The sequence below is a fragment of the Lithobates pipiens genome, unplaced genomic scaffold (assembly GCF_037356315.1).
Source record: "Lithobates pipiens isolate NorthernLeopardFrog02 unplaced genomic scaffold, aLitPip1_a1.2 Scaffold_13, whole genome shotgun sequence".
Lineage (NCBI taxonomy): Eukaryota > Metazoa > Chordata > Amphibia > Anura > Ranidae > Lithobates > Lithobates pipiens.
This window is the reverse complement of record NW_027507718.1, coordinates 444,967,685-444,992,601: the sequence shown is the minus strand read 5'-3', so window position 1 is coordinate 444,992,601 and position 24,917 is coordinate 444,967,685. Positions and strand designations below refer to the sequence as shown.

Sequence of the window (24,917 nt, the reverse complement as noted above, 5' to 3'; positions counted from 1 at the left end):
CAATGATAGCTCTGCCTGTCCTTCATCCTGCTGGGACCAGTGGTTGTGGTCTTTACAACTTGGTTGATGTTGTGTATCGGTACATACATGGTTACACTTTGTTCCCTTTTCTGCATTGACAGGATGAAAATCAGCGTTCACCTACTCTAGATTTGGAAAATCTTTGTGTGTGATGGCAAACGCCCTCTTGGGAAGCACAATTCATGCCTGATCATTACAGGTAATGTTTGAATTGGGTTGTGTATAGCCACCCTTGTTCAAAGCTCTAACATATGCTAATATGTTTTGGCAAAGAAAGCTTGCCTGAGTGAGCCCTGGCTGCTGTCGATGCATGGAAGCAGGATATCCAAACATTCCACCTCCAGACAGGATTGTAACTGTGGCGCAGTGGCTGAATGGCAGTAAGACGCCAAATGCACTGATGCTTTTGCCCACAAACAGCTGCTGTTAAGTTACAACTCCTGCAGTCTGTAGGAAGCTATAAAACAGGCATATTTTCTTTATAGCATTGTAAATCAGATAGGATGTGCTTGAAAATTTAGCTTCTCTTTTTATTTATGGGATTTTTTTCTTCCCCTTTTTTTTTTTTTTTTAAGTGCATGGCAAAAGAGATGGGGGGAAAAAAACGTTGGGGGCTAGCATAAAAGTACATATGTAGGCCTGTGTCTACATCAGTTTCTTTTTTCATTTTTATTTGTTCTTTTAGCTTAAAGCAGGGCCTCCAACAAAACCTTTTCCTCTAGTTTTCTCCCCCTCCGGCTGCTGTCTTAAACTGTGAAGGGGAGATCCCCCCCCCCCTCCCCACCTCTGGCATGCCTGTGACAGGCCAAGCCCGGCTGTGAGATGAACTTCCTGGTTCCCCCATCTGGAGTACATTCTGCATATACTCCTATGGTGAGCAACACCAGGGGGGTGGTGACACAGAAATGCTCAAACATTCTTGCAGCAATTATATGTCATTGGCCGCCTGGTAGATTGCTCTGTAGATGAGATGGTCTGGTCCCCCTGTCACAGACATTCTGGAGATGAGGGGGTGGGGTAGGTCACCCCACCAGTGCCTTGAACATCAATAGAGTTCTAGACTGGGATTCATTTTTGGCCCCCTCTATACCTAAAACTATAACAAAAAAGGATTCACAAGATTTATTCAGCTTCACTCTGGTTTGCGTCAAATCTCAGTTCATTAGCTGCAGTTAGTTCTTATATCGCCGATGAATGAAGGATTAAACATACATATCAGACAGTGTCACTTAGATCCCAAACTTTTCAAGAAGTCTGTCCTTTAATGGCACCCCAAACATGATGTGATTCTGCTGTGATTGTCATGTGACAGGATCGCCTGGCAATTGCATCAAACCGCGCATTTAAAAATCACGTTGGGCTTGTCATGAGTGACAAACCCACATAGGGCAGCCCTTTCATATGCCCAAGAGCTGGTTCTATGCGACACACATAATGCCGCAAACACACGACCGGAATTTCCAGGCAGACTAGGTCCGACGGAATAATCCGTCGGATAGTCCAATTGTGTGTGGTGTCCAATCCTCATGACCAGTGCTGGCTATCAGTGCCCATTAGTGCTGGCTATCAGTGCCCATTAGTGCTGGCTATCAGTGCCCATTAGTGCTGGCTATCAGTGGACATTAGTGATGGATATCAGTACCCATCAGTGCCCATCAGTGCCGCCTCATCAGTGCCCATTAGTGCTACCTCATCAGTGCCCATCAGTGAAGGAGAAAAAATATTTATTTGCAAAACTTTATAACAGTAACAAAAAGTTTTCAAAATTTTCTTTCTTTTTTTTTGTTTGTTTAGCAAAAAAAAAAAAAAAAAAAAAAAAAAACAGGGGTGATTAAATACCACCAAAAGAAAGCTCTATCTGTTTTTCTCTATTAACCACTTGCTTACTGGGCACTTAAACCCCCCTCCTATCCAGACCAATTTTCACCAATTTTCAGCTTTCAGCGCTGATACACTTTGATCATTGCGTGGTCATACAACACTGTACCCATATGAAATTTTTATAATTTTTTCCCCCTAAATAGAGCTTTCTTTTGGTGGTTCATTGTGCGATTTTTATTTTTTGTTTAAAAAAATTTAAAAAGACAGAATTTAAAAAATAATTTTTTTTTTGAATTTTGTTATAAAATTTTAAAACGGGTCATTTTTGTCTGTTATTGATGTACACTAATGAGGTGGCAGTGATGGGCACCGATAGATGTCAGTGATGAGCACTGATGGGTGACAGTGATGAGCACTGATTGGTTACACTGATAGGCAGCACTTCTATGTGGCACTGATTGGCATCACTGGTGGGCATTGATAGGCGGCACTTGTGAGCATAGATAGGTGGCACTTGTGTGCATTGATAGATGGCATTTGTGGGCACTTTCATGTTCCAATTATGAGGCATAATTGCCTCTTCCTCTTAGGGACCGATGTCCCTTTAAGCTGAGCCAGTGGTCGGTTTTTTTTTTCTCTGCTGTAAGCTTTTGTTTACATCATGTGATCAGCTGTCATTGGCTGACAGCTGATCACATGATAAGGGGCCAGGACTCAGTGACTCGGTGATCACAGCACGCTCCACGTGCGCTCCACGCGTGCCCTGCAGGGAGCGTGCACACGGGAGGTCGTCATATGATGGCCTCCCGGGAATTCACATCCGCACTGTGGCCATCATTCGGCCATAGCGCGGATGTCAGATGGTTTAAAAAATGCTAAATATTTTATTAGGGTACAGTGTTGCATGACCGCACAATTGTCATTCAAAGTGCGACAGCGCTGACAGCTGAAAATTAGCCTGGTCAGGAAGGGAGTACCGTATATACTCGAGTATAGGCCGACCCGAATATAAGCCGAGGCCCCCAATTTACCCCCCAAAAAACTGGCAAACTTATTGACTCGTGTATAAGCCGAGGGTGAGACATGCCTGTCCATCCCTGTGTGTGTGTCCGTCCATCCCTGTGTGTCCGTCCATCCCTGTGTGTCCGTCCATCCCTGTGTGTCCGTCCATCCATCCCTGTGTGTGTGTGTGTCCATCCATCCATCCATCCCTGTGTGTGTGTGTCTCCATCCATCCATCCATCCATCCATCCCTGTGTGTGTGTGTCTCCATCCATCCATCCCTGTGTGTGTGTGTGTATCCATCCATCCATCCATCCCTGTGTGTGTGTGTGTGTATCCATCCATCCATCCATCCCTGTGTGTGTGTGTGTGTGTGTGTGTGTGTGTGTCCAGCCTACCTGTGTCCCGAGCCTTTGTCCCGAGCCTCCGTCCCGTGCCTTGCCTCCTTGCCTCCGTCCCGTGCCGTGCCTTGCCTCCGTCCCGTGTCGTGCCTTGCCTCCGTCCCGTCCCGTGCCGTGCCGTGCGTTGCCTTGCCTCCGTCCCGTGCCCTCTTCGTCGGCGCCTCGGCGGCCATTGTAAAATTCAAAAGCCGCGCCTCCGCCTTCGCCTGTGATAGGCGGAACACTGAATTTCCCAGCAGCCTGTGTTCCGCCTATCACGGACATCGTATCATCCTCGTCCGTAGTACGAGGATGATACGATGTCCGTGATAGGCGGAACACAGGCTGCTGGGAAATTCAGTGTTCCGCCTATCACAGGCGAAGGCGGAGCCGGAGGCGCGGCTTTTGAACTATAGAATGGCCGCTGTCTGTCTGCTCGACACGCTGATCGAGCGGGCAGACAGCGATGACTCGAGTATAAGCCGAGGGGGGCACTTTCAGCCTCAAAAAAGAGGCTGAAAATCTCGGCTTATACTCGAGTATATACGGTATAAGTGCCCAGTAAGAAAGTGGTTAACTTATTATTGAAACCCTCTGCAGATCACAACTTCAGTGCGCTTTGAACATGATATGCTAAACGCTCATGGAACGCAGGTTTCCTGCACCATATTCTGGTGTGAACCAGCCCCCAATGAAAGCTGTAATTTGACAAAGATTAAAAATTCACATTGAAAATGACATTAACCACTTCAGCCTCAGAAGGATTTACCCCCTTCCTGACCAAGCCCTTTTTTGCGATACGGCACTGCGTCGTATCGCAAATTTTAAAGCATTGCTTTAAAATTGATGCTCTTTTTTTTTCCTCACAAATAGAGCTTTCTTTTGGTGGTATTTGATCACCTCTGCGGTTTTTATTTTTTGCGCTATAAACAAAAAAAGAGAGACAATTTTGAAAGAAAAGCAATATTTTTAACTTTTTTCTATAGTAAATATCCCCCAAAAATATATAAAAAAACAAATTTCTTCCTCAATTTAGGGCAATATGTATTCTTCTACATATTTTTGGTAAAAAAAAATTGCAATAAGTGTATATTGATTGTTTATGAAAAAGTTATTGCGTCTACAAAATAGAGCATAGATTTATGGCATTTTTTTTTTATTATTTTTTATTAGTAATGGCGGAAATCTTTTTCTATGTTTTTTTTTTTATCATGACTGCGACATTGCGACGGACAGATCAGACACTTTTGACATTATTTTGGGACCATTGACATTTATACAGCAATCAGGTCTATAAAATGCACTGATTACTGTGGAAATGTCACTGGCAGGAAAGAGGTTAAACACTAGGGGACGATCAAGGGGTTAAGTGTGTTCTAACTGTAGGGGGGGATGGGCTCACTGGAACATGACGGATCACTGCTCCCAATCACTAGGATCAGTAGATCCCCATCATGTTGCTAGGCAGAACAGGGAAATGCCTTGTTTACATAGGCATCTCCCCATTCTGCCTCTCCGTGCCACGATCGCGGGCCACCATCGAGTCAGCAGGACCCACAGGCGCGCTTCCGCGTGCCCCACTGGAGGTGTGCACGTGCCTGCTAGCCACCAATGATGGAGTGAGCTGGTCGGCAAGTGGTTAAAGTGGAATTTCACTCTCCTAATCAACATTGACTATTTTTTAATCCTTATGATGCTAACATTTGCAAATTGATAGGAAAGTATATAATATTTACTTTGTATGAACTCCTTTTTTTTCATTTCAGATAACTCCTGGGTTCCAGATGTAAGCACATGATGACATAAATTCCGGGAGTCTTCAGGAAGGGTTTTCTCAGCTAAGCACACCCTCCTACATGCATGCCTGGGCTAAGGGCAGATAGATTCCAGAACATTAATGCTACATGAATCATCTGCCCTTATTCAAGATAGCCATGACCAGAAATCCTAAGGGGTGTTCTTTCAGTGATTTCTCAGCAAGCATAGAACTATGGATGGATGGGTGAGTTTGCTTTGAATATTAAAAAGGAAATAAATAGGTTTGGTTTGTAGTGCTCAAATGCAGTGCAGTTCTGATACCACATGTTAAAGATTATTTAAGATTATAATGATTGAGTTTGCATCTACTTTAAAGATGGAGAGATACTTGAAGACCACAGAGCTGGCCCCAGTAGTTCAAAAGGACACTTTTTTTTTTTTTATCAGTGCTGACCCTAGCATATCTTTTGTGGAATAGATAGACGTCTGATGATCAGCAGACATCTACAGATTGTTTCATTGATCAGCCTGCGAGAGGGAGACCACAGCACTGCAGAGCTGGCGATTGTTGACTTTGGAGTGGCAGATGGATAATGTGCTGTAGAGCCAGGCATAATAAAAATGACTATGTACTGAGACAAGTCTGCTCCCTATCAGAATTCCCCCCTCTTGTGCCTTCAATAGACAGGATCTTCTTATGGTGGTGGAGGATTGCATTGCAGCCCTGTAGGAGGCATTCAGCTCTAAAGAACTGTGGTTTTGTGTGTTTTAAGTGGGACTGTGCTATTGGATTTGGAAGCGACGGGAGTAAGGTGCTGTGCCTTTAAGGGCAGTATGTTTGTTTAGAACCTCCTCCTCCTCCTCTCTCAGGCTACAATGTGCAGTTAGTTAGCAGACAGGCTCTGCAAAGCAGCATGCACAGGCTATTCTCTGTGTATACAACAAGGCTGGAGTGACAAGCTTTTGCAGGGAATAAAACTTACTGTGCTGATACCTGTCTGCTTTCAACTGCATACACTGAGCTGAAGGGATATCACAGCAATACAGAGGCGGCACAGACGGAGATGCAGAAATTCATTCACTGCCTGGAGGATTGCTCTGGACGCTGAAGGCAGGAATCACAATCAACTCACTTGGTCTCTGACGGGAATATAAAAGCTTGGTGCTCAGAAAATAAAAGAGAGAAGTTGCTTTGGGTCCTTGGATTGGTGCAGGCACCATGCATTTTGGATAAACGACTAGCGCTCAGTGTCCACCAGATTTCAAACTTGAGAATTTTAACAAGTTCTTCAAAATCGGCGAGCCCCAGATTGGCCGGCTGGTATCTCCAGCTTGGTGAAAACTACATTTTTTTTTTGTTTTATTGTTTTCTTTCTTGGCTTCTGTTCTCCTTGGTATTGTCTGGTTGGTTTTACGAATGTTTGTGGGATTTGTGAAGAAGAAAATGTGTGGCGTTGGTTTTTGGAAGCTTTCCATCTCGGTGGGGTTAGTGTTGGTGATCTTGAGCGAGGTGGCGCCTCAACCGTGCCCGACTCAGTGCACTTGTAGTGGGACCACAGTGGACTGCCATGGGTTATCTTTGCGTAGCGTGCCACGCAACATTCCCCGGAACACTGAAAGGCTGTGAGTATATCTCTACGTGAATGCTGATCGTTACAGTATATATTTCATGTTCACGTTTATACATATACGCCATGTTCCTGTTAATACACAAGTCATGCGGTGACATCTAAAATTTCTTCTAACATGTATCTGGTATTTGTCTACACCTACAAAGCAGTATAGGACATCTGAAAGCTTATGGTCAAAGTCTTAAGACAGCCTTGCATGCACACAGTTTACTAAGCAAGTGCCAGAATTTCCCTATATTGAAATGCCAATTCCTCTATTCGGTAGACCATGCTGTCCTTTCTACACAGCCCAGACTCTCAAGCGCAATGTTCATCAATATTTATGCATGATGTGACATAATCAGTGGCGCAATTGCCTTCATCAGCGCCTGCTAGGTTCAGAATTTCATCACCACTTTTCTCTGGCCATGGAAAGCATGCTCATCCATCCTGAAACTATTTCCTACTGTGCCTGGATGTAACATTTCCAAGCCTTGGCTGGAGCTGAACGACCACACTGTAACAGCACTTTAAACCTCAGCAGAGCACACAGTCCATTACACAGCGTAGATGACGTCAAGAGTGCAGCGAGAAAGTGGCTGTGTTATTAGCATCACTTTGCTTGGCCATATTGGTTTTACAAATGATGATGATTTTTATTTATTAAGGAACAACTGCTACAGTACACATAACGTAGATGAAATAAAGGAGACAATGCAGGATATAGTAGACTAAGAGAGAGGGAGAACTTCTCCTTGATCTTATCTCAATCTGTCAGTTTCACTTGTAGTGCAGACTGGTTTACTGCATTCAAGACTTTGAACCGTCACCTCTTCAAATTTAAACAAAGCAATCCTGTAATGAATGTTGCCGGTATTTTCGATCAGTTGTATGTTTTAACTTTTGTAATACAAGGTCTTCAGAATATTTAAGATTTTGAATCCTTACCTTTTCAAATTTAAACAGAGCAGTCATGTAATAAATGTTACCGGTATCTTCAATCAGTTGTACATTTTAACTTTTGTATTACAAAGTCTTCAGATTATTTAAGACTTCAAACCACCACCTTTTCAAATTTAAACAAAGCAGTCCTACAATATATGTTAGCAATATCTTCAATTCATTTTAACCTTTGTACCAATATACATACAAAGTCTTCAGATTACTATGGTGTTTCTCTATCTATTGCCCCGATCAAGATAAAAAGGTGTTTTTTTAATTATTTTTTTTACATCTGGTGTTATCACTGATCAGAACCAGAGAAGTGGTTCAAACTACAATCAACCTAGCAGACTGTTGAGAGATCCCATTCCATCTCCAAGTGTTGACAAGCCAAAGTTTAGGCAAACATTACACTGAACACACTGCCATCTAGACAGAAGCCCTAAGCAATATTGTACTAAAAATATGTCACTACCTGTCCTAGTCTGCTTAATTTTTATGCAGATGACATAACTTTTTCTATGTTTAAAGCCTCAGTTCTGTCTCGGCATTTCTAATCAAAGAAAGGTTCTATATAAAAAAAAATATTTTTGTAGGACATTATAATTGTATATTTCTTATTAGGTGGTGCCAATTATTTTAAGAGTAGGTAATGTCAAGTAGGAACAGATGTGAAAACAACATGTTTTGTTTTGTTTTCCAAAGTTTTTTAAAAGTTTGTTGTGGCTTTATTTTGGTCACCAGCAGCAATTTTAACTCAAATCTCTGCTTAGCTGAACTGGCCCTCATGAGGGCAAGGTTAATTTCAGATGCTGAACTCAGATAGCAGTTAAATTATAACTATCCAAGGCGATATATTAATGTTCAAATGATATTAAAAATAATCCACTGTGGGCATCCCACATATCTCCATTAAAAAAAAGGTGAAGTTTTAATATTCTGGCATCTAAATTTTTTAAATTGCGCCATAACGTGGATCTTTTGAAGTTCAAAGTCTTAATATTGACATTTTTTTTAACCTAGTTATGTTTGCATTGGGAAATTGGTCAATTATACTCTATCTAAAGTCTTCATGCATGATTGAATTTCATTAATAAGTGCAGAAGTTTTTTTTTTTTGTGTTTTTTTTTTTTACTAGTTCCAAAGTTGTATAATAAATGATTTATTGTTATATCTAGGCTGGAAGTTTTCTGTGCACACAGTGTTTGAAATTTTTTTGTAAATATTGTCAGGTTGTAAAAAGGATGCAAACATATGTAATTTATGGTGATACCATTAGCCTAGGCTTTGATTTAAAAAAAAAGAAAAAAATAACTTTAATGGTTGTACTATGATGTTTACATTTGCGTAATGTCTAACTAAAATTAGTTTATGATGTTCTTTTCCAAAGTCAACATAAGACACTTTTGAAGGCTCATTTGAGATAAGACTCATGAATTTGTTACTTTATCAAATGAAGTTTGGAACAGTGTTATCTTTTCAGATAATGATGATCTGTTGCAAATAGTTTATTGTACTTTTTACCTTTTTTAAATAAATGTACTAAATAGGTAAAGAAAATTGACTTTTCTGGTTCTAAATATTTTTCATTAACCTTCTTTATTTTTCCAATTTCCAGAGATTTGAATAGTAACAATCTCACAAGAATAACCAAGACAGACTTTGCGGGTCTGCGACATCTTCGTGTTTTGTAAGTATTTTTTATTATTGTGCAATGATTTTCAGCAGTTATTTATTTATTGCTGCACATCTGCCAAAATAAATTTTAAACAAGGGACTCAAGTGTCTAAAATGGTCAAATATATAATATTACAAAATTAATTTCCAGTGTGTTTTATATTATTCCACAAACATAAAAAATGTGTCAGAATGAAGATCTGCGAGCAGTTTGTTTAAAAATGTGGTACTGGTAATCTTTTTCCAGCTCTAGAAGCAGCTTGAAAGACTTAAAAACTTAGTTATGCGAGTTATGCATTGTATTAAAGTAAAAACTGTCATCTGCAAGTAATTAGTTATAATTGTCAATGTTTTCACACACATTTGTGAAATTGGAGGGTACTTCTGTTTTGTCTCAGCTCAGTCAACTATTGTCCTATTAGAAAACAATACTTCAGTTGGAAAGAATAAAGTTACTTATTCTGGACTGTAGCTGTGTTTTCTCGTGTGTTATGCAGGGTATGATCCACTGGATTTTCACAAGTGTTAACACTTCCTTTAATTAATCAGGATGTTTATTACCCATTACTATATGCATGTGTTGGAATTGGCCCTTGGCACACAACTCCACTTTAATACAAACAGTGTAGTTTAAGAAAAGAAAAAACAAAAAAAAATATTTTTACTCAATAAACAAAGTTAGTGATAACTTCAGACAGACCTCCTTTTTAGACATGTATATATTATGTAGTGTATGAATTAAGAACATAACTTTTAAAAATAAAGTTTTCATAGTTTATCATTTTAAAATTGTGTAATATAAGAAGCCAACTAAAGGGGTTTCTTTATCCACTTCTTATTTCTTCGTGTTGAGTACCATGATCAGAAAGGTCAGAGTTTTCATTATTTTAGCTGAACTTTAATCATGGAAGTGGACTTAAACTTTTGAAAGTAAGTTGTTCCCTACTTTGTCATTGAATAAAGACAGTTATCGGTGCCTGCATAATCGGTTGTATGAAAAAGCGTCTTTGCTTTCTAAATTTCAGGCAGCTTATGGAGAACAAGATTAGCACCATTGAAAGGGGAGCGTTTCAAGATCTGAAAGAGCTGGATAGATTGTAAGTATTTTTAATGGTGGCTTAAATAGAAATGTTATTTTGTGTGTGTCATAGCGCATTTGGAAACAGAATAGTCTAAGTTCGTAGATTGGATTTTTTTATTTTTATTTTTTTTATTGCATTATTTTTTTTGCCAAAAACTTAATTAGTTCATATATATTGTGCGAAGAAAAACAGGAGTAGAAATTCAGCTACTTTTATTTACTATAACCCTATTTTTTGACATGTGGCAAGAAACTGTTTCTCAGTGAAAGTTGAGTTTTAACAGAAACCAAGTCACACGTTCTTATGTAAAATAGCTGCCTCAGGCAAGAAAACAGTTTGCATAATTCTACTCATTGTCTATTGGCGATTAGCAGGTTTGCCAATAATCTTTGCTGTTGTGCTGTTTGTGGAGTCATTATGAAGCTATCATTAGTCATTATGTAAAGATAAATAACTAGTTTAGTTAAAGGCATCCTTCCAGGGAATTGTCATTCTTTAGAGATACTATGTAGCCTATATGGATTAGGTAGTTTATTTGTTGATTCCTTTTTTACAATCTTATTTCTTCAGCCAGATTCAGGCACATTATCAATAGGCATTGTACCTTAGTACGTAGTAACTTAAGTAACTTAGTATGGTGCTTGTTATATGGTATTGGTGCTGCCATAAGTTGGCCATGCAAGCGCACCATGATCTGACTGTATACTGTATGTGTTATTATGACCTCAAGGAGCCAGCACTGCAAGGGATTTGACAGATTGGGTTTTTTCCTGATTTTGTTTTCATTGCTGGTGGATGAAACTGATGAGAAATCGCACACGAGACATTAAGTGGCATTGATCGATACAACCTCATCTGTTGATCTCCTGGAGTGAATATTTAGATCCATGTTTGTATGGTTAGGTTGAAAAATTAGTTTCTAGAATTGGAACCATGTCATTCAAAAAGGCCAAGAGGTTATAGCAGGCATTCCATTACTTTTTCCAACTAGGCCTATTGCTGATAATATGAGTGAAGTGACCCACACTTTATTATCATCCAACAAAGTGGATCATTCCTTCAAATACTATACCATATACTACCCACAATATGTATATTTGTCTGCTAGACACAATAAAGCAAAAACAATGTTTGAGGCTGATATCTCATTATTCAAACTGCAATGGTTTAAGAAACAGTCACGCACATTCATCAAGCAGAGTTTTGCTGAAGTTTTTGGCTTTACTGAATTGAATAACATTGTTGAAGGTTGTATGGGCCTGTTTGTGGCAGTTGTTCTGGGGGCAGTGTCATCATATATATGTTTGTTTTCCTTGGTGTTTGTTTCCGTCTCCTTTTATTTCGAGTAGTTACATCATTCTAGGACTGTTTAAATTTAGATATAGCTGTGGTATCCCAGATAAGAGTCATAAATGACTGTACAGGGTGATTCCCAAAATGATAATGTCTGTATGAAAGATTACCAGTGCCTGCAGTTCAGTGGGTGTTCTACCAGCTGTATTGCTTTTCATGGGGGTGTTTTTTATTTATTAACACCCATTTTGTTTTGCAGTCCAAGTGTTTTGACTTGCAAGTGTGAGGTCTACTTACTTTTTTTATTTTTTTTAACAAAAACAATTTGAAGCTCCTCTGCCATTACAACAAAGTATAATGACTAATTGTATTGTAAACTGCGGTAGTTATAGGCCACTCATGGACTTAAAACAACCATTGTCTAATCTAGATAATAACAGTTGGGTTGGAGAACAATCATAGCTCTGTTGGTATTCTGTATTCAGATGTAAAAATGATCACCCAAAGTGCATTTCCCTTATGGTCACTATTCTTCTTCCGGGATAAGGCTGGTCTACACCAATGATGGTGAACCTTGGCACCCCAGATGTTTTGGAACTACATTTACCATGATGCTCATGCACTCTACAGTGTAGATGAGCATCATGGGAAATGTATCAAAACACCTGGGGTGCCAAGGTTCTCCATCACTGGTCTACACAATGCATAAACATGCATGCCTGGCTGAAGAAATAATGCATGATTTATTACAAACTTATAGAACAGTTGGTTATTTTAACCATCATGTTGGGTCTAGAATTTATTTTTTAACCTAAAAGTGTTCTTTTTTTCTTTTTTTTTTTGGTGAACATTTCTAATCTAGAAAATCTGGGTTTGCTTAGGGCTGTCTATGGGCACCTTAGGTCAGTGTTTGAAGAAACTGGAATTCCTAAAAGGAGTCTATTTTGAGGCCACGTAATCATTAGCAGTGTGTACTAGAGATTATCTTTGTTAAAACCCGCTGCTTTTTTGGGGGTTCTGTAACCTGTAAAACATTTTTTGCAATGGATTATTATTATTTTTTTTTTTTTACATTTCCTAGTGCCAAAAAATACATCTCATTAGTTAGAAACTACTATTGCACTACCTGTTGGTGTGTGAGGGTCAGAAGATTGGCGACATTTTGTATTCTACCAATTCTTAATGTCAGTGGCCAGGAAAATGGGGAAAAAATGCTTTTTTAACCGGATTGCTATCATGTAAGATGCAATTTTTTACAGCCAAGAAAGATTTAGCCATTATAATGGGAAGGATGTTTTGCTTGGTTAGATACTGTTTCTGCTAATTTTTTTTCCCTCAGCTAAACTTTTAGCGTGCTGTTTTATTTTCAACTTTGACTACATAAAAAAAAAACAGCACACTGAGCATTTTTTGTTCCTGAGGAATAGAATCTGTATTAGACTTGAATCTGCATTTGCAAAAACGGTATATAACTAAGTGGATAGCCTATGACGGGGTATTGAAAAACCAACAGAAAAAAAAACTGTGGCATATATATGGAAACCAGCATGTATGCATTGCAGCTGCTATGGGGTACTCAGCTAAAATTGCACAAAACAGCTGTTTTAAGCTTACTAAATAATGTACCTGTATAAGATAAGACTATATAAAACTAGCAAACATGTTGGGATACTTATATACCCAATTGCTAAATCCAAAATCCCTGAAAAGCATTGTGTTGTTTCTCAGTAATGTTTGTTCTACACAGTGCGCTTGGATGCAGATTCTCTCCGCAGAGTCCAGCATTAAATATTGAATGTTATGAAAATATTGTATTTCTTGGAGATATATATATATATATATATATATATATATATATATATATATATATATATATATATATATATATATATATATAATATAAAAATAGTAAAACTGCAATCAAATATGGCTTATTTGAAACCTTGTGACTCAAAGATAAAGATAGCTTTCTGTGTGGTTATCTCTGAGCAAATTCCTGAAGCCTTTTGTTTTCAATATATATATATCCTTCTATAGGGGTATTTTCATGCTGGAGGGGATATTTCTCGTGCCATCCATAAAATAACCAGGTGCACATTTCTTTTTCACTTTGTGGGCCATGACATGTAAGCCCACATGTAGCTCCTACAGTAAGTATAGATGTGCCTGATCTGTACAACTATTAACAACTTTCTTCACAAATTATGGGTTCTAGGAGGTTTGTGTAATTGGGAATAGAGAGCAAAACCTTTCTAAGCCTAAAAAGGAGTAAGAAAAAATGTAATTATTAAAAAAAAAAAAATATGTATGTATGAATGTGTGTGTGTGTGTGTGTGTGTGTGTGTGTATATATATATATATATATATAATTTCACTAAACTTTGTTTTCATATCTGTCTTTCTGCCCAATCCCCTTCCTTTGTTCCCCTTCTTTCCCCAAGATTATTTTCTCATGGGCCAAAGGGGAGTATTTTTAATTGATTAAAGCACTCCTGCAAACACGTACTGTATATGAGCTAAGGCCACACTACAAGAATGACTCAGCATGAGCAGCAGAATCATCCAGGTGAAGGAACCACTTACCCTAATGGAGTTGCTCCCTTGATGGTCTGCATTAGAGCAGAATCACACTCACTAGAAAGGGTACAAATACATAGGACAATGTAATTTGATTATTTGATCCTGGCAAGCTGGATTTCTCAATAGATAACACCTTTATAGCCTTCTGCCTGTGTGTGCATAATTTAGGATCTGACACCAGCATATGTATTGTATTTAAAGCTTTAAAAATGTAAACTCTGTTGACAAAGTGTAGAATTTACCAGTCATTTTAGCGTCAGAAGGCACTGAAAAGACTTGTCGGTGATCTGGAGGAGCATAGACATTTCCTTCCAGTCATGTGACAATGCTCAGGCTTAGTGATTGGCTGCGTAACATAAGCAATATCATGGGGAGGTCACATGCACCTCCATACCCAGAAGTATTGATATCATGGTTGGCTGTGAAGGCACAGCAAAGGGAGCAAGGTAAGTATAAGGGCCTGTGTGGAGTTTGTGTCAATGACAATTTAAGATGCTTCTGAGACCATTCAGAATTCATTGACAGGTGCATTGGATCTGCAGTTAACCTCCCTCTAATCTACATTTCACCTGCTTCAAGCAAGATTTGGTATTGCTTTGCCATGACACTGTCACTTTGTCCTGCATGAGCAAGGTGACAACATCTCTTCAATGCTCTGATCCAGAGAGAGCTCCCTCTAGTGGCAAATGGCTATAATATTGCCTGTTACATTTTACATAAGTTGTGGAACTGCAACATACATGTACATCATTTATTAAAGGTAGAGTGATCAAAAGTAAAAATGTTGGGATCTGGTTCAGGCTATTAAATTAAAACTAATATCTTACTGGTTGCTGAGGGTACCACTGACATAGATCTGTTCCTTCAGTGTTTATAAGGTCCAATGTAAAATGTAGAATTATATGTTATATGTGAACTACAAGCTACAGCCAATCCTGAAAGCCTGAGACTATAAACTGACCTGTGATATAGTAAGATTTCAGTTAGTGCTTTAAGCCATTGCATCTTTGCTGAAATTATATATCTTTATTGGCAGTTCTCTGGTAGTGAACTTCTTTCTTTTTTTTTTTTTTTTCTTCTTTTTTTTATTCATACTTCACAGTTCATAAGGCAGGCCCGTTGTCAGGAAATTAGAGTTTCTGAGCGTGCACTGTCCTGGTTGATACACGGCCTATCTCCTGCTGTTAGTTATTGTGCAGTTCACGTTAAGCTCCCAGAGCTTTTTCATGTGTTTCGCACATAGGCAGGTCAGTCAAATGAAGTGGCCTGGACAATGTCTGCCAGCTAGTACTACTTGTAGGCTTCCCTCATAAGTGTCTTTATTACTTGATAGGCCCAAGTGTTTGGCCCATCTGTTTTTTTCCACAGCAACCTGTGGAGTTCCAGCTGTTTGTGAGGTAAAATGATTTGATGCTAGCTGATTTATGTGCAGTCTTACATTCCATATCATTCTCTTCTGAATTTGCAGTGTTTTATTTATTTTTTTAAATTAGTTACTCTTAAAACTTAAAAATTCTTAAACATCCTACTATAAAGTTTAGTGCAACCTGTAATTTATACATTGGTTACAACCATTTTGCGTACTGTCAAAATGGCTGCCAAGGTAGTTATCAATTTACCTTGTATTCTGTTAATAGGCATTTTGAAGAATGCAGTAGTTTAGAGTAGCCAATCGGAATGTTTGTTTTTACTGATATGACTGTTGTAAATGGGAATCTGGTTGCTATTGGTCCATATATTTTGGCACCTCTCATTGATCTTTGCATTCCTATTTGACAAAGCTTACATGTGTTACATTTGATGGATATAACATGCATTTCTGCGGTCTGCTTGAAGTCTTCTAATATAAGTATGTCCCAGCCACTTTCAACTGACTATAGCCTCAGTCCACAAAGCTAACACACCAGTATAAGTATCCTTTTTTTTTTTAGAAAAGTGACAGCTGTTTGAAACTGGACTTCAGGAAAATGAAAAGTTCTCTCTTGCAGTGGAAGGTGGCTTGGGTTTTAACCTTATGTTGAAATAAAGTCTTTATATATTTGTAAGATGCTACCATGTGCCGACCTTGTTGGACTCTCCCCTGCAGTGAAGTTTTGTTCAAACTGCAAGGGTTAACAGCAGTTGTACTTGCCTGATTTTCCATGTAGCATCTTCTCCCCTATGCTCTTACATTATAAGGTCTTCTGGAGTCATCCAGACTGATGTAGGGACTATAGATGTGTATTGGACATGAGGACTCATTGGAACAATCCTCTGTCGAAGTGTAGGAAGGAGCAATTTTCTGGGGGACAAAAAGTCAGGTAAGCAAAAGGGCTTTTCCTATTCCCTATACGGAAGCAAGTGGCTAACTTTTGCAGTGAGGATGAAGCCCTACTGCAAGTGAGGGTTTTAGTTTTCCTGGAGTTAGGCTTTAAGCTGAATCCAGTGAAATTTGAAAATTACAGGCACATGCCTAAATTAGAGAGTCTTGTCTTTATGTTTAAGCATTTTAAATTGAGCCTTATGTATAGAACTGTTTAAAGAAGTTTGAGTCATGTAATAGCTAATTGCAACTACTAGTGGGGTTCTAAAAGGTGATATTGTTGAAAAAAATGAAAGTTCAGACCCCAAAGCATATATCTAATTTTAAGAACAGTTTTTAAAAAGATTGTTTAGACTCCAGTCTACAATTTGACCACATCCATATGAATATTACTATCTGTTCTATTTTAGAAGCTCTATGTCTTTTTAACTTTGATTGTTTTTTTGTCTCTGGAATCCTCATAATATTCATGCTTTGATTGCCCAAGTGTTCATGTTGAGCGAGTGGCGGAGGAAAGAGTGGGTACAAGTGTTTGGCACGGATCCATCTTGAAGGGAACAAATGGGAAAATATATTTTTTTTAAAGTTTGCTCATTATTTCCCCTGATGGGGATGTTTGTTGTATATGGACATTAAATCAATTGGACTGGAAAACAATCATGTTGCTTATGGCCAGTGATTTAAAAATGTGCACAGATTTGCATTTGCTTCAGTCTGAGGCAGACTGTCTGCTCATTTTTGATTCACTTTCATGCAGGCTTCATTTTACAAGCTGGATTATATCGCTCTCTAGTAGCATGTAGCATAGTGGGGTCGCCATTCTTTTGTTGAGATGTCTGCTCAAATCTGTTTAAGAAGTCTCTGTCTGAGAATTGTGGAGTAGGAGGACAGAAGATTTTGGTCTTTTTGAACAGGGACCAAGTTCTATATGAACAGTTCTTTTATAATCCTTCCCAGCTGTTGGCCAAGAGTAAATATTTCATATTTGTGAGGAAAAGTCGAAAGAATCCCTTTTGTTTACAACTGCCAAGTCCATCTGATGGAGGTACATTGTTATCTGACAACCAATTCATCGCCTTGGACCCTGGAATTTCGAAGCATTTCTAAGGCAACCTGCAGATACATTGCAAATATAGTTTCTTTCATGAGCTGACCAAACAAGGGACATCGAGAAGAGACCTAGTTGTTGTTCCCTAGTGAAAAGAAAAGCCTCTCAACTTTTTCCATGAGCAAATTATGACCAAATGTAGTGAACAATAGCCCATGGTAGGATCTTTCTCACTACAAATCATTTTGTAACTCTAATAAAGTTAATCTGTATGGAGAGTCTAAGGGGCCTGTTTATTAAAACTGGATAAAGGAAAACCGAAACAAATGAGTTGTTGCCAGTGGTAACCAATCTGATGCATTGAATAATGACAATGTCTGGTTGATCACTATAGGCTACATTTTCAATTTTATTATCACTTGTGTAACATTCTGGCATAAAGTTAAGGATAAGTAGAAATCAGTGCTTTGTTGTGATAAATAGGGGTATTTGTACACAGCCAGTCAGCAGAATTTTGTGTAAAGAAGCCTGATTACTTTAAAACATAATTCAAGAATCAGTTATTATCTTCTATCCAACAGACCAGTGGCTCATTAGTTTAACAAAAATAGTCTCCTTAAAGTTATTTTTTAAATATATTAAAATTGTAGAAATAACCCTGTTTTTACCATAATGTAAAAGAATAAAACCTATGTAAATGCTGTAAAACATTCTGGCACCCAATTCAGTTATATTCTTTAACCTTCATAAGCTCGAAATCCATTAAACTAGCATACTAGTTATAATAATTTGCACAGGTATCTGTCACCTCAGCACAAACAATTGACCCACACTTGTGGATACAAATGTCATTTCTGGTGGGCCCTTTACATGTGGCAACCAGGTAATGGGTAAACTTGGTTACTATGCATTGGTGTATTATTCAAACAATCATCTGAACATCATGCTCCCATTACCACTGACAGTTTCCGTGTCAAAGTTTGTCACTTTGAGAGTTGGTGAATTCTGGTACAAGTATGAAGAAATAAAATGTGGCCAGCAGTATACTTCCCATACATCTCTCCATGTACATTGGAGAGTCCCACAGTTCAAGTTATTTCCAGCCTGCTGGGGTTCTTATTTTTATTGTTTCACTTCTTTCTGACCATCTCCAGGTCTACATTGGCTAGACCCTTCTACCACTTCTGTGGGTTGTTGCTTTCAATATATTGCCGGAATGCCTCACTAGCTAAATAAATGTTTAAACCATTAACATCAATCAGAGCAGCTCTTTAAAATTTGCAGCATATAGGACAATATGCCATGGAGACTAGTAGAACTCCTTGTGTGGACGTTAATTTGAAATGATGGTGAGAAAGTCTTTGCAGACCTTTTCACAAATTCCCAGCCAGTAGGGCTGTTTATTTTTCCCATGTCTATTTTTGTACGCATCCTTCTCTGACGGCACTTACTTGTTGCTCCTTACAGTCTGTAATGGATTGCGATAAAACAATTTTACCTGGTGCAACTTGAATTTTTCTATTTCTACATTTTGCTTCTTTTTTCCCTCTCTGCTCCATAGTTTACCTCTGAGTTTAGCTGGAGGCTGGATTCCACTCTCACATTCCTCACATTTTTTAGGATGCATTGTTCTCTGACTGTATAGCTGACTAATAATTCATATATCTGCTATAAAGCCTTTTCACGATGGGGTGCATCTTGAATAGGAAGTGGATTTGCTGATTACACAGAAATATCCACAACGGTCTTTTGTTTTGCTCCGACTTTTTCACACTTCTTCTGTCTTTGTCCCTCCATGGCCTTGATACTTTTGTACTTGAATAACCAAAAGCTCTTGTATTTGGGTTGTCGCTATTTAATTCATTCTACTTGTATATGAAACTCAGAAGGCCCAACTGTACAATCTTTCTATGGAATGATCATGGCATAAACGTCAAAATCAGCCGGCCATATATTTTTATGATCTGTATGTATGTAGACCCTCCCAGCGCTGATCTTACAGGGAATAAGAATATTTGGCTGGGAAATGGGTGAATAATTATTCTCCAAGATCAGTCGACTTAAGGTTTCTATACAGACAGGGGTAGGCCAAAGTCAATCAGCTGTTGTTTTAATTGACCACTGTTTTCTGATTTAGGCAAAAATGCAAGGACCGCAGACTTTAGTGATATTAAATTACTTTGTATTGCAAAAGTATTTATTTTTTGTCACAATCAGAACTTTATCTTTGAATGTTATTTTGGACTTTTGACACACTTTTTTGTTTTTCATTTTCTTTTTTTATGCTTTTAAGTTAGATCAGCTTCTAATAATTGGTTATATTTGTTTTGTTTCAGACGTTTGAATCGAAACAATCTTCAGGTGTTTCCGGAACTGCTTTTCCTGGGGACTCCGAAGCTCTACAGACTGTAAGTACAAGAGGACATTGCATTTTGTGGCTTGTCAAAGTACTAAGCATATTATGACTAGTTGATGTAATTGCTTGTTTTTTTTACTTCAAGAATGAGTGGTGCTAATGTTATGTACATCAAATTATAAAGAAAGGCAGTGCTTTTTGAGATGGGAGTATGATTTATCCTTTTAATGCTAAAAAAGGGTTTATCCATATTGAAGGTGTTGTAGGCAAAATTTTCTTTTCTAAATAATTTTACTTGCATCATTCAAAAATAAATGCATTCACAAAATCTACATCAGTATTTGATCTCGGTCTCTCTGTTTTTGGCCATTGATAACAATTTGAAATATTGGAGGCCATTTTGAATCTTACCAATTTGTTGACTAAATTAAAATTTTGAGAATGCAGACTTCAAATGTGCTGCTAAGAGGATAGAAAATAGTTCTTGAAAAAACAATGCATATGCATGAATATAAGGAAATTTGAGTTTTCATGTTTCAATTCCATGGTTTTAATATTCAAGAATTTTATTGGAATTATTTATTTATTATTTATTTATTAAGACAATATGCACAAATCCACAGCAACCAAACCTAATTTTTCTCTGGCTTGACCACTGTTAAGGAAAAGCCAGCAGTTGCTGTCGGTTACACACCCTTCAATTTGCACTTACTTTGTCTTGTGTTGTTTATTAGTCCTTTAGGTTATGTGCTAGTCTCTGTAAAAAATGAGTTTAAAACATGAATTATTATATATGAAACATGAATTATTATATATGGTATAGAGTTGCACCTTGCAATTAACAAGTGCATTTTTAGACTAGAATGGCCCGCTACTTCCCATGCTGAGTATTTTTTCAGTAGATTATATTTACCTGATCTTAGCTTCATTGAGATCTATCCTATATTGCCTTACTTTAAATCCATCCCATTCCTGCATTATGCCTGTACGACCCCAAACCTGGCTCATCTGCAGCCTGCCAACAAGTTGGCAAGGTGGCAGGTCTTCCTCTGAAGAGGTGATGAAAGCCAGAAGCTAAATACAGAAGTGATATTGTTTATAGGTTAACTAAATATACTTTAGTTACAAGCTTTGAAGAATGCTATAATGCAATACACACAGTACTTGTTGGAGACACTTATCCTTGAGGCATATTCATCAGACATGGTGTAGTATAAGAACTAATAAGATGGATATCAACTATTGAACCGTGTGCTACACAAGATCAAGGTTTTGGTAATAAAAAATGGAGGAAAGGAAATTGTATTAGTTGCTCATGGTAAACAAACAATGGTGATCTAGTTGTTTGATATGGTCATTGGTCAACATGCCTGGAGTTTTTTTTACATTATTGATTTGCAGCCTTATTCAGTACAGAGTAGTCCGATTACCACTGGTTGTTGTGGATCACAGTGTTAACAAATAACAGCTCTTTATTAAATAAGGCCACTTTTGTCTCTTATCATTACTGGTAGACCAATAGGTCTCCCAGATGTCTGATGCCATACATATGTTTATACAGATATTCAGATGCTATAGAAATAAATGATTACATAATTATTATTTTTTGTTATTCCGAGAGGTAAAATACTTAAGTTAGTTGCTGTAAAGTTTTTATTTTATTTTGACTGATTATCCTTTGCAGGATATCCCTTCTTCTCATGGCAATATTAAGAATATTCTTTCCTTTTTTTTTTTTTTTTTTTGCATGCAGGCTGAGCTGTCTAGTTACAGGGTCAGTATAAACTAAAGCTCCACAAGGGGAGCTTACAATGGTCGCCTTTTATTCACATCATTTATATCTTCAAAAAGCAGTTGCTGCAAACTGTACATGTGCTCCTAAAAGTGTTAGGCGTTACTTGCATTAACGTTCTTAGATGCAGAATGACAGGTATTCAAATCTATATACCTAAAGCTCTTTGTAAAGACTCTATAGTAACAGACCAACAACATGGAGGCACAAGGACAAGAATAGACTTTAGAAAGGATGACATTGGGTTTACATCCACTTTAAACTACTGCCATAGGGGTTATCTATAAGGATATACATGCCTCCTGCATGTATCTTTACCTGTCAAATGTCTCCCCTCTGCCTGTTATGAGACCCGGAAAACTGCAGATTTTGTGGGTGGGTCTGTTTTTCCAGGGCTCAGTGGGTGGAGTCGTGATGTCAGTAGACTCCCCGCCCACCTCTATACTCCCCTTGTCAATATGCATTTTCTCCTGTGTATTTCTTACACTGAACTTCTGCTATGATCACTAACATCCAGTGAAAAACAGGAAAGTAACCACGTGACTTCAGCATGCCCAATCAGGCTGAGGTGGGGAACATCCAATCCTGGCAGAGCAGCCGAAGAAAAGAGTGGGAGGGAATTAAAAAATAATGCATGTCTCTTAGGCTAGTGCACAAGATATGTAAATCACCTGTCACTCACAGCAAGGAGGAGGATTTGACAAAGTTTTTCTCTGTTTGCCAAGATTTATCTCACCAAACAATAAAAGAGGATTGCTCAGAGATGGATTAACTCTTTGTGGCAAGACTGGGCTCAAATGATAGGAAATCTTATACTCTACATTATGACATAAATAATAATAATAATAATAATAATAATTTCAGCTTTACATCTACTTTAACTTCTTTTTTTTTTGTTTCGTTTTGGATAGAGTGGAGAGGGATTAGAACACCTTTTAGTTTTTATTGCTGTCTGTGTCCCCATTTAGAGAGATTCACCACCTCCATTTTTCCTGTTTTACCATCTTCATCGAAAGTGAAAGTAAAAGAAAATCCCAAATTTTGGGTTGACACCAGAAAAGTAATAGAGGGAACATCTTCAGTGGGGAAACAAGTTCTGGTTACCCTGCTGTCTTTTCTTGAATCATACTTACCTAGCTGGATGCAGCATCAGTCCGATGCTGTATCTGTCCCCCAGCACCTCTAAGACTGAGAACTGAGCGATTGAATGATGCAGATTGCTCAGTTCTCACAGCTCCCCGAGCAGAGAGCTGGTGACTGTCAGTCAGCAGGTCTCTGTTATGCCCCCCTCCCTTGCTCACTGGAGCACTGGGCTGTGGAGGCGTGTGGGAATGGCCAGCTCAGGCTCTCGGCGGCTGGCTGAGAAGCTGAGCTGGGTGCTGGTCCAGGCTTGTGGGCAGATCCCGACTCCATTGTCTCGATCTTGCCAGAGCCTGGACAGTCTCTGTGACATCAACAGACAGCGGATTTCAGCTTGCTGTCTGCTGAAAACTGGTCACAGGAGTGCAGAACGAACTGCACTCCTGTGATCCACAGGAAAAGTACAGCCAAACAAGCTTCTCCTTTAATATCCATCATATACTGGTTGGTTATTGGATGTCTATGGTGATTTTTTTGGACAGATGGGTGGCTGTAGAGTGACATTGGTGGGGATACAACCACCCAAGGCTAGAACTTTGCATTGGTTTCATGAATGTCAGTATTATTTGTAAAAAAAACTCATCTGGCACAATGCAAAAGTTGGGAATTTAAGAAGTTGCACTTTAACCAGATCTTTTAGAAATTATACTAAATTATACTAAAAATTTCATCATTCGCTTAGTGTTAATAACAGGTGTGCCTCCATTTAAACGTCATACTAAATCTCTGTAAATGTTCTTTATGGTGTTTTGTCAGCTCTTATTTTAAGATGATTGGCCTTTTAAGTAAAACTCCTCCCCATAAAAAATGAACTGAATTCTTTGCTAGCATTGTAATAATATCGGAGTGATGAGCTCATATTAGATAAATTCATTTTTTAATCCCCCACGTCTTTTTCCTCGATTCTTATCTGCATTCCTTGCTGGGACAATTGAAGATCTAGGACAAAGGTTAGCATTCAGCAATGCTGTTAGAACAGGTATATTGGAACAAAGCGTGGATGCAGTTTTAAGCAAGTCCAGTGATGTTAAGCCTAGGAACAAGGCAATACATGTAGAACTTTTAACCAAAGGATGAATGTATGGTAAATGTCAAGCAGACAGTATTGCTGTGTCAAAAGTTTATGAGAACATGACTGGGCCATTTTTAGGCTTGCTCTCATAGGCCTCTGTCACTGCATTTTTCACGTTTTCAGCATTACTGTGATCTCTTGTTCTGGTTCAAGAATCTAGATCAGTTCATTAATAAAACATTTGTTCCTCGGGTAAGAGATGACAGTTCTAAGGCTAGCCATAGACATGCAATGGTGATCCAGAATTGTATCATCCGTAGGCAAGCCATATTTGACACCTAAAGCAACAGCACAGGATCATCTTTTGCAAAGACCATTTTGTTATTTTTATGGTTTTCACCTTGCTTAGGATATTGTGAAAATGTGAAATACATTTTTTTGTGACATGTATTATTACTAGTGAATAAGAATAAGCTAACTATACAAGTAATATGTTGTTCCTTTGCTTCTGCAGCCTATAGACTCAGGCCTATGATCCTTAATGCTAGAGCCACCTCCACAGCTGTTCCCTAGACACGTGAATCAGAAAATGACAGGGACAGTGTGCCCTGTATGGGCAGCAGTAGTCCAATTGATGTTGTTTACCTGTATCACAGATTCTTTTAGATTATGTTGTTCCCTAAATGCTCAGCCAACAAATTAAATCCAAAATACTAACAATAACTTACAAAGCCACCCGCAACTCAGTACCTAGCTACATCACTAGTTTCAAAATACCAACCTAATCATTCTCTTCATTCCTTTTAAGACTCTTGCTCTCTAACTCCCTCTTCGCCTCCTCCTTTGCTTACCTCCAGCACTTTTCCAGAACCTCTCTCATCCTATGGAACTCCTTACTCCAATCTGTCCAGTTATTTCCTATTCTGTTAGCTTTTAGACAATCCCTGAAAACCCTCCACTTCAGAGAAGCCTAACCTGCCCCTACCTAACAATGGTATTTTCCTTTTCTCCGTCAGTTCATCCCTCACAGTTATTACCTTTTTGTATTACTTGACTCTCCCTTCTAGATTAAAATTCCTAAAGAGCTGGGACCTTCTGATT

At 38.4% G+C, this 24,917-nt stretch overlaps 1 protein-coding gene across 8 annotated transcripts in view; it reads left to right on the top strand.

Moving 5' to 3' along the window:
• The first annotated feature begins 5,788 nt into the window (after positions 1–5,788).
• The window catches only part of SLIT2 (slit guidance ligand 2), a 401,248-nt gene continuing 382,119 nt past the window's right edge, over positions 5,789–24,917 (top strand). Inside the window, exons 1-4 of one of the 8 annotated variants that reach the window (XM_077477724.1) lie at positions 5,789–6,605; positions 9,153–9,224; positions 10,237–10,308; positions 19,853–19,924. In XM_077477724.1, the coding sequence (XP_077333850.1) occupies positions 6,400–6,605; positions 9,153–9,224; positions 10,237–10,308; positions 19,853–19,924 (422 nt within the window). In that variant the 5' untranslated portion in view covers positions 5,789–6,399. The remainder of the gene's footprint in view (positions 6,606–9,152; positions 9,225–10,236; positions 10,309–19,852; positions 19,925–24,917) is intronic. The other 7 variants (XM_077477716.1, XM_077477717.1, XM_077477720.1 and 4 more) reach the window with 7 other exon arrangements.